This window comes from Physcomitrium patens, chromosome 12, assembly GCF_059467195.1.
Source record: "Physcomitrium patens ecotype Gransden chromosome 12, ASM5946719v1, whole genome shotgun sequence".
Taxonomy (NCBI): domain Eukaryota; kingdom Viridiplantae; phylum Streptophyta; class Bryopsida; order Funariales; family Funariaceae; genus Physcomitrium; species Physcomitrium patens.
In genome coordinates this window covers 11,721,179-11,733,619 of record NC_143421.1, presented here as the reverse complement: position 1 = coordinate 11,733,619, position 12,441 = coordinate 11,721,179, and the positions used below count along the sequence as shown (strand labels likewise).

Genomic DNA, 12,441 nt, shown 5'->3' with positions numbered 1-12,441 from the left:
CAGCAAATATGGCTGTGCTCTCTTTGTGAATCAATAATTTTTTTCATCAAAACTCTTTGTGAAGAAGAGAAAATGAAAATATTGCAGTTTTTACATGCACACTATCTTTTTTACAAAACGTTATGCAATTAATCAGTTTATCACCTCAATAAACCAAGAACTGACTTAACAATCACAACTATTCTTAATAAAAATTCAATGTAGTAATATATGTTATCATAGTTACACCTAATTTAGAAAAATTAAAAAATTAAAAATTAAAATTAGATGATTAAATCAACATTATACAGACAGTAAGCAATGATTTCAAATAAATAATAAAAAAGCACAAGAAAGTATATATATATATTAAAAAGTACATGAATATTAATCAACCCTTTGTTCATTATTGTTTCATTCCTTAATTTTTCTTAAAAAGAATCTCTTGATTCAGAGACATGCAAGCCCTAGACAAAGTGACTGCAAAGCTATGACCAAGGGGAGGGCTTGCCCACGTCCTTTGTTGATTTCCTTGTAGTTTGTCTCCCAAGCAAAACCGATATGAGCATTTTACACAGACACATTTATTGAATAATGGTTCTCATCAGCAACAGTAAAACCAAAGCTTGACTATAAACAGTTAGGGTCAATCCCATCTCCTATGCCAGAGATGCATAGATTCTTCAACTTTGAAGAGTAATACTATCATATTTCCCTCCTCTTGTTGGAGCTGCACAGTTTCCTGTCACCAGCACTCACACATGCATGCTTGGTGTGTGTATTACGGTGAACCTTTACTTGGGTCTTCGAAGAAAGTTGTCCTGTTCCTGCAGCTTTGATGCGTGAGTTGGTGCCCAACTTCCCGGGCCGCACGAATATCGCAAGCTCTTAGGTGCTATCTTCAACCATGTTAACCATAGAAGTGCATATTCCACTTGACCTTTGTTGACACAACCACCCAGTCTGTCGCCGGCTGTTTGCTGTTGGCGGCGACTAAATGCTTGCAGCCTCTTCTTTGTTGCACAGTTTTGGCGCGGAGCTGTGGACCTTGAAGTTTGCTGATGAAATACATATTCTCGGAGACCGCGTCCTCGCAGAAGTCTACTTTTGCTTTAGTATGATTAGCAAGAGGAAATATCTAGAAACAGTCTGGGGTTTGGGATTCATATCTGTATTTCGTGTAGGAGTTGGCAGAGTTTGTGCCGAGTGTAAAGATGTAAAGCATGGTTTCTGATGACCATGTTGTACGAGCGTTCAGTTTATGAGTAGCCTACAGAACTGAGGGATTTTTATGCAACAGTCGGTTTCCCGAGGACACGTTCTGCACACCAGCTCCCAATATCTAAAATCTGCAGGAATTACACTCGTTACAACATTTTTCAAAACAACCATCGTCCACGCAGTTAACCTTGAGGACATGAACCTGGTGTTCTTGAAGTCCGTGAAATTCCTGTAGTTGGAAAAGTCTTCCTTCCGGCAGGCAGATCAGTTCAAGAGTCAGTGAATGTCACTGTACACTTATCCAGCTCAAAGTGAAGGTTTAAACCTACGATAGTTGTTTTAATAACTAGTGTGGCACAGGTGGGTGACTCAGGATGAGACGCTATTCCGACCACAGGGCGAGGAGTGATGGCGTCTCAGGACATTGTACTGCTTGCATTGAGGATTAGATATCACTGCGGGAATGTATCAATAACCAAGGTTGAAGAACTTACAATTCGAGCTCAATGTATCCTACAAGGGCTTAGTGTACTCCTGAACGTGGGTGAGCGTTAGTTGCTCATGGAAGCTTCGAAATAATACCTCATTTTATTGTCGAGCTGGATCTGCATGAGTCTGGTGTTTTGTGCTAGTCTGCTTTTCTAAGGAAAAGATATCATGTGCTCCTGATGGTCTCCTCCAGCATGTTCCGGGCTTTTCTGCAAATCCATACAAAGTTCTGGTGGGGTAAAGAGAATGTTTTCAATCTCTTGTAAAGGTTCAGGAACAACATCCCAATTTCGCGGTCCTTGAAATGCAGATGGCATGGATGTCCCCACTCCTCGAACGACGTGGACATCGAATTCGGACAGTTTCCGAAGATTGAAAACAACCGCATCGCCTATTCGTAGACCACAAAAAGTGGCAAAATCCTTCCATCCAGCGGTAAAAGCCACCCGTGGTGAGAAATTTTCACATTCTGGTCTTCTCCACATTTTGACGACGACATTCCATGGCTGCCACGGTTTTGCAGATGATCCGGACCGAAGTACGACAGACCTTTGAAACTTGTCTCCATGCTGTAGAACAAACCACTTGGGCATAAGCTGGAACAAACAAGGGCACAGATATAAGCGTCGAAGTTAAGTGCACCCCTGACAGATCTAGCACACAATATTCTGCATGCTGTATCAGAGTGACAGTCAACGAAATCAGCTTTTCACATGATGGTGCAAGACTCCTCCGCATATCAGAATCCACATGTAATCCACTGTAAACTCAACAAAATTATCGCCGCAAACGCACATGTCTGAGCGGTTATCAGCTGGTCGACCGTCACAAAGAAATATCTAGAACCGATTTGACAAAGACAAATCGAGGATCAATTTCTGCGATCGATTGCATACCAAGGAACAAAATTTTTTATTGTTCCGATCCACATTTGAAGGTGTTATTGTCTTCTTAAAATAAGCGACTTCCGGCGATTTACTGGTATGTTGTCCGAATCTGCCAGTCTTAGGGAAGTGAATCGCGTTCTCTTTGTGGTGAACTGTGGGTTGCACTTGGCATTCCAATGTGCCAACAAGGGTTCTCATAGCAGTCGATTGCTCATTTCCCTGCGCCAAGTGCGATTTGAATATTTAAAATTCAAGATTGAAGAATGGTGAAGTGGGTGAACTTTGTGGAAGAAATATATGCTCACCTTCGTAGTCATGTTGCAGTTGGAGTTTTTGAGTGACGTACCACCCGGGGAGGCAGAAACTGCACCCTCACCTCCGATAGTCCCCCTCTTTTCAATTGATCCACAGGAGTCATGTGGCACTAACTCCACAAAACTTTCGGTAGGCATGTATCGACTTGTGCTCCCATGGGATTTACTTACTTTCTCCCGAAAAAGATCGGAATCATCCCCCTGATTTTCCCCTGTTAAAAGAGAGGATACATCCGGGTTTTCAGTCCTCCGAAAGACGTGGACTTCAAATTCTGAAAATTCCGTGAGAAGGAAAATCAGCGAATCGCCCACCCTGAGGTCACATGCGGCAGAAAAACCCTTCCAGCCATAAGAAAAATTCACATCCGGATATGTAGAATATCTGACGTGGACGCTGAGCCGTACATCCCACGGCATCCATGGTTTCGGGGACGATCCAGATCGAAGAACAACATCTCTTTGAAACTTATCCCCATGCTCCAGCACAAACCAGACGGGCAATCCCTGGAGCAGACCCGGTTCAGGAAGTTCAGAAACACGTTCCAACCCGTAAATACTATCATCGTGTCGACAAACAGAATAAACCCTTCAAGTCACTCGGCAGATTCTTCAGCCCAAGTAAGCTGTCACAATTTCAAGCAATCACAACTCATAAACACCCTTCACAAGGAATAATCAACAGGTGGGACAACTAGCACAACACATCAGGAAGAAGCCAATCGACGAGGCTCAAGCTACCAAGCCATCAGCATACCAACAAACAAGATTTTTTCCCAGGCCGGTCTGTATTCGACTTGGTCAAGATCTTCTCAAAATGAATGCTGCCTTGCAGCGACTGCAGCAACTGTTCTCTCTTCACGTTGCCTCGGTGAACTTTCCAGGCCTCCTCCTCGTCCTCCTTGGCGTCGACATCCACATCCCCCACCGTCGATGCACCATGCATTCTTGCCATGACTGGACTGATTTAGTGAGACTCAGGACTCTCAGCTTCTGCAACAAGCTGCCGAAGATAAAGTAGCAACAGCAGCAGCAACATCAAACACTGGTTGCAAAACCAACACAAGCAACAGCAACACTATGGCTTCATGTTTGCCCAATTCTGCAGTTTGTCTACCAAGTGTGCTGATGAGGACTCAAATGAGGTCTTTAGTGGGGTACCCCACAATCCGCGTGCAATCCCATCAAACAGATTTGCAAAATGGGAGCAAATTAAGATTCAATCATCGCTCTTGTTGTGTGTTAGAAAGTGAGTGTGTGAGTGTGAGTGTGAGTGAGTGAGTGCAGCTTCTCAATTGCTTCTGCACAGATTTGCCATGACATGATATGTCCACTTGGCATGTCGCATCAAGTTAGGGTTTTGATGTTCACCCATGCCACAATGGAAGTCTGTGTCACGGCAGCAATTGTATGTGTGAGGAATATATATATATATATATATATATATTGAGATTAATAAATAAAGATGTTCATGGGTTTCTTATATGTGTAATGAATGTATGAACAAACTTTTACATAGGCTAGGATATAAGATATTTTAGCATTAAAATTTTATTTATTATATATATGTATAATTATGTAAATATTCATTTATGTATACATACGTACATACATACAAAACTGGTATTCCATTGCACATCTTCCAGTGTTTGTTTTTTACATTATAAAATGTTTGCTTTTCAATGATGATTAATATTTTGTTCTTCAAGGACGAGTTTATGTGGGTCAATCCTAGGAATTGAGTATACTTCCATAAGCAATAAGTTTGCACATTGGAGTGAATTCACTTCATAAACCATTTCAAGAGACAACATTTTATTTTATTTATTTATTTTTATTTCATTTTAAGTTTACCAATTTGAATTTCATGTTGCAATTGAATCTTGTTAGGCTCTACATAATCTATCTAATCTTGCTAGTTTGAGCTCACAGAATCTTTACATAAATATTTAGTATTAGAATTATGTATTTTACTTGCTCATTCATGTAACAATAAAATTGAATTCTGGATGTTTTCTTTGTTCTCACATTTTAAAAAAAACTTTTGTTCTCAAGGAACTTAAAGAATTTATTCAACATAACAACTTTGTTGATTCATGATGCTTCCACCATTTACAAGTAAATATTACAATTTTATATACCAAAATTATTTCTTACACAAAGACATACATAAACAAAGTTCTTACGAAAATATATTATTAGTAAGTCTTTTAATAGAATATCAATTTCATCAATTCAAAATAAATACTATACTTAATAATGTTAATAAAAAATATTGGTTATGAGATTAATTTTATAACATGCCTGCAAATCCTAATCAATTTTTACTTTAAGTAATACCATTGGTGCTTCTAAATAATGGATCTCAAAACATAAATTAATAGAACAGTTTTATGATCCAAATTATTGTACTTCAAAATGTACTTTTGTTTTATGTTATAATAAATAAATCAATCAACCATAAATATAAAATCTATCATCAAATGTCAATTTAACCAAAGATCTTGTGAAATGATATATTGTATTAATACAATCATTAAATATTCTACCAAATTTTTCACAAGGGAAAAAAGAAAAGAAAAAAGTATTACTTCAACAAGTTAGTTGTATTTACAAATCTTGAAGAAAAAGAAGCTTTATTTAGGCCATCTAGGAGGACAAGGAAGGGTCTCCAAACCTAGTCTGATTTTATTGCACTAGCTGATTGTGCTATGCTACATGCAAAGAGCATTGTTGTGTTATTATTTATGACCTCATCTTACAAATTTTTGGATCTTACTATGATTGTGCATTGTTTCTTGTCCTACTCAACCTTTAATTTATATATATATATATATATATATATATTACAATGAAAAAATATTAAATTCTAGAATTTGAAATGTTTTAAGTTTTAGAGTTTCTTGTAAAAGTTAGTGTACCAAGGTAAAAATTGATTTGAAGAGAATTGAAATTATTACTTTTGAGATGTGTGTTGAGTTAGTTTTTTCTACTAGTCTTGTTTAGCTAATTTTTCTACAGGTTTGAATATAAGGAGACATTCTGTCAAAGAGGGAAATCAATACAAATAGAAACATTTACCAATCAATTTACTCAAATAAAGTGTTGTAGCAACTTGGTACTTTTAACTAACATCAATTGGTAATAAATATGACTTAAGAACTTTGTTCTTTTGTAACTAACATTCTTTGTCCAGTTTTTAATCTACACTGGACTTTAACCAATTGGAGCAACGTATTGACAACTAATCATATAGACATTGCACTAAACTTCCACAACTCTACATAGTCTCCTCAAAGAAACCTTAGATTCAATTAGAATATTATTAACATTATATTCTTATATAGAATTGCTACTATTGTTCTTCCAATTGTTAATAATAGTCCACTTAATTCGTACCCAATAGAAACTATATTCTCAATAGCAAGTCTTTCTGAAACCTCATTAGTTTACAGATCCTTGTGAACATAGTAACTTCCTAAGCTAGCAAATATTCTGTGTGGAGCTTTCAGAAACAGTGCTTGAAGAAACTGCAGACCGAATATCACTATTCCTTCAGCATCTGTTGGTATCGGTGATATTTCCCAACATCTTGTCCAACTGTGCGAGCAGTGATCAGTTTGTTATTTGGGAGAAGAAGGGCAGTGAATGAATTTTTTCTGGCTTCTTTTAATCGTTTCTTGAAACATGTCGACATCAGAAGTGTATTTTCTATGTACATTGGCAACGTCCATGTACATAGAAAATACCGTTTTTTCTGTGACATCTCCTGCACAGCATGCAGCTGATTCTAAAGCAGTAACAAGGATTAGGCTGTCACATTCAGGATGAGATAAAAACTCACGTGGCTGTTTTCATCAACAGATTCCAACCACCAGCAAAAATAGCAAGAAGCCAAGGTTATAATCATATAATTGTTGGGATAATTTTTGGTCTGCATCATATTTCGGATTTGCGTCCTTAAGCAATAAGATTCTCACGTTGGAGAGGTTCAAGTCGAAAATATTAACCTCTTATAGTGAACTCTAAACAGTTTGATTTTACCAGGGGAGATTTTTACTTCTGATAAGGCGTCATTCTATTATGCAGTGGCGATCTTCCTGAAATGCAGTGGAATGATGTCTCAGGGCTGGTTCCGAAATCAACCGCAACTGATTCACTTTTCCCTCTTGAGCGACAGTCATGGTCCGAACTAAATTGCATTCAGTTCTGCTAAATCACTAACATGTCTGGCTTCATGCGGGTGTTGTTTACAAGGCTGTGAGCAAGCTGAGTGTCGCTGATCCATGACTTCTGCTTTGCACCTCAGTGGTCATGTATCTGATTTAGAGCCACGCCGAGTCATCGCTTCGTGGTTTCACAACAAGCAAACCTTCAGAGGTAGAATGAATTTCTGATCGGTGTATTTTCTGACATTGAATTCTCCTTGATGATATTTTCGAAACTGGTCTGTTCATGTGAAGAGCTGACATGAGGAGGTTCCATCACGTCAAGTATCTTTGTGTTCACTTTGATTAAGGTGTGAACCTCACGAGGCATTTGAGTGGTCCGGATTCTGTGGATTAGACACACTAATCCATTTGTAGAATCTGTAATTGCCATGAAGTGGCTTTCCGGACCTGTGAACAGGGCTTTTCGATTAGTTCAAGCTGCGACACAAACATGGCTCACTTGTGTTGAGATATCCTGCAGGTGTCCGATTTGTCAACGTGTTCCTTGGCATGCCACCGAAATTGTCGAAGAAGGAAAAACCGGCCAGAGACAGGGAAGTACACATGAATTGCGTTAAAAACAGCAACTTGCCGCATGAAGTATAGCCCAACGAAACTGGTTCTCAATAGTTGAGCAACTTCATATAATCCAGTTTTATGGAAATGGGTTCTAATGTTGTTAATCACCGTCGACTAGCTCCAAGCAGCTTACACCCACCGTCAGCCAGGTCTCTTCTAGCCACGACAAGACGTGCAGACTCTGGCTTGCCATGCCTTCAACATGTTTGACCTGGACACAAGACAAACCAGAAAAACGCTTGTGGAAAAAACCTGCTGATTATTGTCAGCAACTGTGAAGTGAACTCTGAGCCCTGAGGACAGAGATTGTGACATCCCGGAAACAACCCACTGGGAGGTTAGCAGTACAAGTGATCAGCAGGCCAAAGTAAAACACAGTAGCAAGAAAGAATGAAAGAAAGGGAGGAAGATGATGAAGCAGAAGAAAGCGAGATAGAGAGAGAGAGATCTTTGCATGTGGTCCTTGTGAGATCTAGAGATATTAGCTCTTGACAGCCTTGTCCTGTACCCTCATAATCTGGCCTCACATTGGGCGATTCTCACAAAGCTCTGCACAAGTTTTGTCTTTCTGTTTGTGTGCCTCAAACTTTTGTCTAAGATATGCACTGATATTGATGTACAGATATATATATATATATATATATGTATCTATACACACACACATATATTGTAAACAAAAGGAGGAGTTATTGTAACAAACAAGGTATGAAGAAATAAACAAGGGATATAGGCATACCCTTTTTTTTATTATTAAATTTTAGGTTTACATTGCATTAACAACCATTGTCTTCAACACAAGAACATTACAAAACAACAAAAAATAACTTAATTAGAGCTACAAATGTTAGGTTTTTACTCAACGGCACAAGTTTCCACTCATTTGTATATATATATATATATATATATATATTAAGGAAGTGTGATTACCACAGAGACAACCTTTTGGCACCTGGAAGGGAGAATGACTCTGTTTGTACTGGTGGCAGGTGGGTACCTCCCTTGTTTTTATTTATTTAATTATATTTATATTTGTGTCCAATGAGTTTGTGGGAGTTTGAGAAACTTAGACCCCAGATCTTTGTGGATTAGGTTAAGGCATCAGTGCAGTTAATATTGATGATTCTACTGATTGCAAGGATATTGTTAGATACAGCACAGGCCATGTGAAAAGCATTAAGTTAATTGTGTAGCAATGGAGAAAGATGGAACCAAAGTTTGTGAGTCAACTTTTTATTTTAACATTTATTAGTTTAACCTAATTAAAATTATCCTAAACAGAAACTAAATAAATAAATAAATGGGTTGTCATTACCTACCTGATTCAACTGAGATGGAAGTTCATGGAAGAGCCCATGAGTAACAGCCCTTCACATGATGATGAAAGATTTGGTGTGAAGAATGTTTTTTAAAAGGCTGCTACTAAGTTACCAATAACTTAATACAAACAATTTACCTTAATGATTTGTTAAAATAACAATCGAAATAAAATAAAATAAAATAAACTTAGGCCTTGAAACTAAATGCAGACACAAGCCCTTTTACAGAAACTCTCATTAAACAAACATTCCACAAATTTCATTTTTGTTGTGAACACAGCATCAGAGCTGCAATCTTTACAAACTCACTCTCTTGCCAGTCCCTTTTCTCACTGTCAAGATGCCCTGGAGCATGATAAATAAATAAATAAACAAATAAACTCTGTCTGATTCAGCATATGGAGGACATCATCCCGCCCTATAATTAAAATAATTCTGGATTATGCCACTGTGCACCATCATCCCTAAAACATGGAGCTTGAATCTGGATAAATCCCAGCATGCAAAATCAAGTTTCAACCCACACTACTATAACCTTACAACTTAGTTCGTAGACACGGACAGCTCCAAAACAAAGTTTGCAATTCCAACACACAATCAAGCTCCTTCAATGCCCATCACAAGGTTATTCTACTGTGTGATGCAACATGTAGATTGATATAAAAATAAAAATAAACAAAAAAAAATAAAACAAATCTAATAAAAAAAAATTTACTCTACACTCTTAGAACACAGTGGACTATGTTTAAAATAAAGTTCTTAAAGCTGTCAACAAGTTCTCCCTCACACAAACAACTCACCTCAAAATTTTGGTATCATTTAGTTTTTTTAAAAAATAAAATAAAATAAAAAATAATAATTGTTCACTCTCCTCCCATGTCCTTGACTATGAATCCACTCTTCTTCTTTCCACCATAGGTGATTTTTTATTCTATATATATATATATATATATGTATATATACATACATATAGATTGTTGGATTGCATCCCTTTGACCTAATGTTTTTGACTGCACTTGCCCAACTCCACTCTACTTACTATACAGATGAAGCATGATGTAGAAATACACACCAACACCTGGGCCAGCAGCAGCACCTTCTTCCAGGGACTGGATTTTCTGAAGGATTTTCAGGGGGCCTCATGTTGTATGCTTCTGAAGCAACCTCGACCACCATATACACAACTTTTGTTTATTTCTTTACATAAGTTTCTATCTTAAATAGTTTTTGTTTCTTTGCTTGTTTGTTTTTTTGCTTACTCCTTACAATAATTTCAGCAAAGAAGGCTGCTCATTATATAAGAAGCTTTCTTGATCTTGAACTTGGAGCCAAAATAATTCTTAAATGAGTGAATCGTAGTATGTTTCTTCACCTATTTGTAAACAAAGTTCATCTCTTAATGGTCTAGAAAATACAAGGTTGTTAATTTTGTAATATTGAAGCCCAGTTACAGTAATAAAAGTTTGAAAAAAGTATAGAGAGATCTTTTTGGACAACGTATTTCTAGAAATGTAATCATGTAAATGAATGAAGATTCAATTACTAGAGCAAAAACATTACTTGTTGGAAAGAAAAATGATGCAACAGTAAAAAGTCTTGGAGACTGTTTTATAATAAAAATAAATTATATTAATAATATAAATAAAGCTAATTACAAAAAAAAATTAAAGCAAAAAAGAAGGAAAAATTTGTAGGAATACAAAAGAAAAAGCATAATCGTTGATATTAATTATAAAGATTTCAATTTTGAAAAAAATAAAAATAAGTAAAGAACAAAAAAAAATCACAACAAAATAAAATAATTTTGATGTGGACTATTTGATTTCTATTCACAAAAAATATAAATTAAGTGAGTATCTATTTTTTTTTTTTTTTTTTTATAATTTACATAATCTTAGATTTTTTATTTAAATGCTTTAGATATATATATATATATATATATATATATATATAGTTTTTGTCTAAGGATTGAAAAAGGCTGAAAGGGCTCCATTATGATTTTTTTTGCTACTATTTTCTCTTTAGAATATGTTTGATGCATGCAATAAGAAAAAGAACTAACCAAGTTTAATTCTAATGGCTTTGCTCTTTTTATCTTATCTCATGTCTACTACCTTATACCAAACCACTATATCTTTTTAATGTCTCATATTACCATACTATCCACTTAATAAAATCCCACAATCAATATTATTGTAGGAATTTTTTTATTCAAAGTATTTTAAAGCCATTTCAATAATTCTATTACTATTTCAGTCTTTAATTTTTACCAAATTAAAATAGATGATTTTATGTAGATATATTGTATGATTAAATTTTTTTAAAAAAATTATGGAAATAATATTTAAAATTAATAGATTATAAAAGTTATGAAAAAAGAAGAATAAAAATAAATCATATATAGATTGTAAGAATGATAAGTTGATTGAAGAGTTTTTAAATGAATTGCATCAAAAGTTTCACCAAATATGCCACATCTCTAAGCAATTTGTATGATAAATATTTTCATTTTTTATATATATTTTTTAAAACTTTTCTTTAAAATATTGTGTAATTGTCAAGACTACTTGCTCATTTATATTTATAATTTCAAAAACCACAATGTGCATCTACAGCATCTTGCAGAAAAGTCAAATAGAATAACTTATGGTATTAGTAATTTTAACCATCAATTGATGAAGTATTATAATGTACAAACCATTTATAGCTCTTACTACATAAGTTATGTGATATAAAGCTTCAAATTTTCTTACTAAAACCTTAAATTTGGCATTATATAGAAATCATAAAGCAATTGCAGATGTATTCTTGTAGTTTTATAAGATATTCTAAAAAGTACTAATGCTATTTTTTTTGGAAATTCTGAAAAATATCATGTACATTGCAATCCATCTTTATTTCAAAATTGATATAATAATATTACTATTCTCATTTCATCAAGAAATATTACTTTTAAACATCATATTTGTTTGTAGTTTTTTGTATTTTTTGTATTTTAAAGATTGTGTATGTGTTTTTATGTTTTAATATTCTGAAATTCTATTTTTTTAAACAAATAAATAAAAGTAACATGAAAAATATCTATTTTATTTCTCAAACATCTTCTCAATTTATAATCCCAATTAAAATTGATCTTCAAAACCACAAGGACTTTTATGCTAACTAATAACTTATTATCTTGTATCTAAACTATGAGGAAAACTAGTAAAAAAATATAATATCCGACCACTCTTTTCATACCATAAATTCTTCTAGCATATTGACAAGTTTTTATTTATTAATATATACAAGTACCAATACATTACCATTACAATTACTATTTTCTATCTCTCATCTTCTATAGTGTCAGAGTTTCTTTTCTTTTTTTTAAAAAAGAAAAATAGAAAAAAAAAAAAGATCATGCAAAAAATAAAATTGAGTTAACATGAGAATAGAGCGGTTAATGGAA

The 12,441-nt window shown here is 34.9% G+C and overlaps 1 protein-coding gene across 1 annotated transcript; it reads right to left on the bottom strand.

The window, feature by feature from the left end:
* Positions 1-1,645: 1,645 nt before the first annotated feature.
* Positions 1,646-4,090, bottom strand: LOC112289544 (uncharacterized). The gene is made up of 4 exons (XM_090254908.1): positions 3,645-4,090; positions 2,882-3,394; positions 2,586-2,795; positions 1,646-2,285 (listed from the first exon to the last, which is right to left on the bottom strand). The coding sequence occupies exons 1-4, from the start codon at positions 3,840-3,842 to the stop codon at positions 1,842-1,844; spliced, it is 1,365 nt and encodes a 454-aa protein (XP_090111034.1). The 5' UTR covers positions 3,843-4,090; the 3' UTR covers positions 1,646-1,841.
* Positions 4,091-12,441: the final 8,351 nt, after the last annotated feature.